This window comes from Merops nubicus, unplaced genomic scaffold, assembly GCF_000691845.1.
Source record: "Merops nubicus isolate BGI_N331 unplaced genomic scaffold, ASM69184v1 scaffold24111, whole genome shotgun sequence".
NCBI lineage: Eukaryota > Metazoa > Chordata > Aves > Coraciiformes > Meropidae > Merops > Merops nubicus.
Window position 1 is genome coordinate 1 of NW_008590587.1, and position 1,120 is coordinate 1,120.

General features: G+C 55.9%; 1 protein-coding gene across 1 annotated transcript in view; it reads left to right on the forward strand.

The window, feature by feature from the left end:
- Window positions 1-96: 96 nt before the first annotated feature.
- The window catches only part of HOXC12 (homeobox C12), a 1,526-nt gene continuing 502 nt past the window's right edge, over window positions 97-1,120 (forward strand). The window contains exon 1 of the mRNA XM_008950008.1: window positions 97-661. Within this exon, the coding sequence (XP_008948256.1) occupies window positions 97-661 (565 nt within the window). The remainder of the gene's footprint in view (window positions 662-1,120) is intronic.

Sequence of the window (1,120 nt, forward strand, 5' to 3'; positions counted from 1 at the left end):
GTGACCCCCCCCGGACCAATGAGGCCGAGCCGTCGGTTTAACTATGTTTAATGTCAGATAGCAATAAAGTAGAAGCTTTCGGTCAGGCCCGCGGAAATGGGCGAGCACAACCTCCTGAATCCCGGCTTTGTGGGACCTCTGGTGAACATCCACACGGGAGACACCTTCTACTTCCCTAATTTCCGTGCCTCCGGAGGGCAGCTGCCCGGTTTGCCCTCCCTCTCTTACCCCCGACGGGAGAACGTCTGCTCTTTACCTTGGGCATCCTCGGAACCCTGCAACGGGTACCCCCAACCTTACCTGGGTAGCCCCGTCTCTCTTAACCCTTCCTTCGGCAGAACCTGCGACCTCGCCCGGGTGGAGGAAAGCAAATGTTATTATCGGGAAACCTGCTCCGAACCCAGCGGGCTCAAAAGGGAGGAGAGGGGCAGGGACAGTGCCTTGTTACCCCTCGAATCCACCCTCCCCAATGGCATGGGGGGCAGTTTCGGCAAATATGACTATCCCAGCAGCGAGGCGGTGCCCCACGACCCTCCGTCCTGCCAGTCCTTGGAGTCAGACTCCAGCTCGTCCTTGCTCAATGAAGGGAATAAAGGCACCAGCGGAGAAGCGGGGGGTTTGGTGTCCCCCCTGAACCCCGGCAGCACTTTAGGCAACGGTGGTAAGGAGGGTCGCGGGGTTGGATTTGTTCGTGGGGTTGGTTTGGGTGTTGTGGTTTTTTTTTTTTCCCAAGGAGGGTTTTGGTTGGAAACTTGCCGGTTTTGGGGGCTGCTTCGTGGGGTGTAATTCGTGGGCTGAAGGATGGGAAGCGGCGCGTCTATGTGTGCTGAGACCACTAGGGGTAGCACCGAAATCCCGAATGTTTTATTAGGTGGTGCTTCTTTTAAAAGAAAAGGCTATAAACATGTAAATATCCCATAAAAAAAACGGAGAGAGAGAGAGGGAGAGAGAGAGAAAGAGAGAGAGAGAGAGATGCAGGGAAGGGTGGTGGTCGCGCATCCCTGCCCGCCGCTTTTTGGGGACATGGCAGAGGTGTGTCTGCCCCAGGGAAGGGGGGAGAAGGGGAGGATGCTAAAAAAAAACCCATAGTCTTCAAAGTTCGCAACCGGGAGGAGGATCC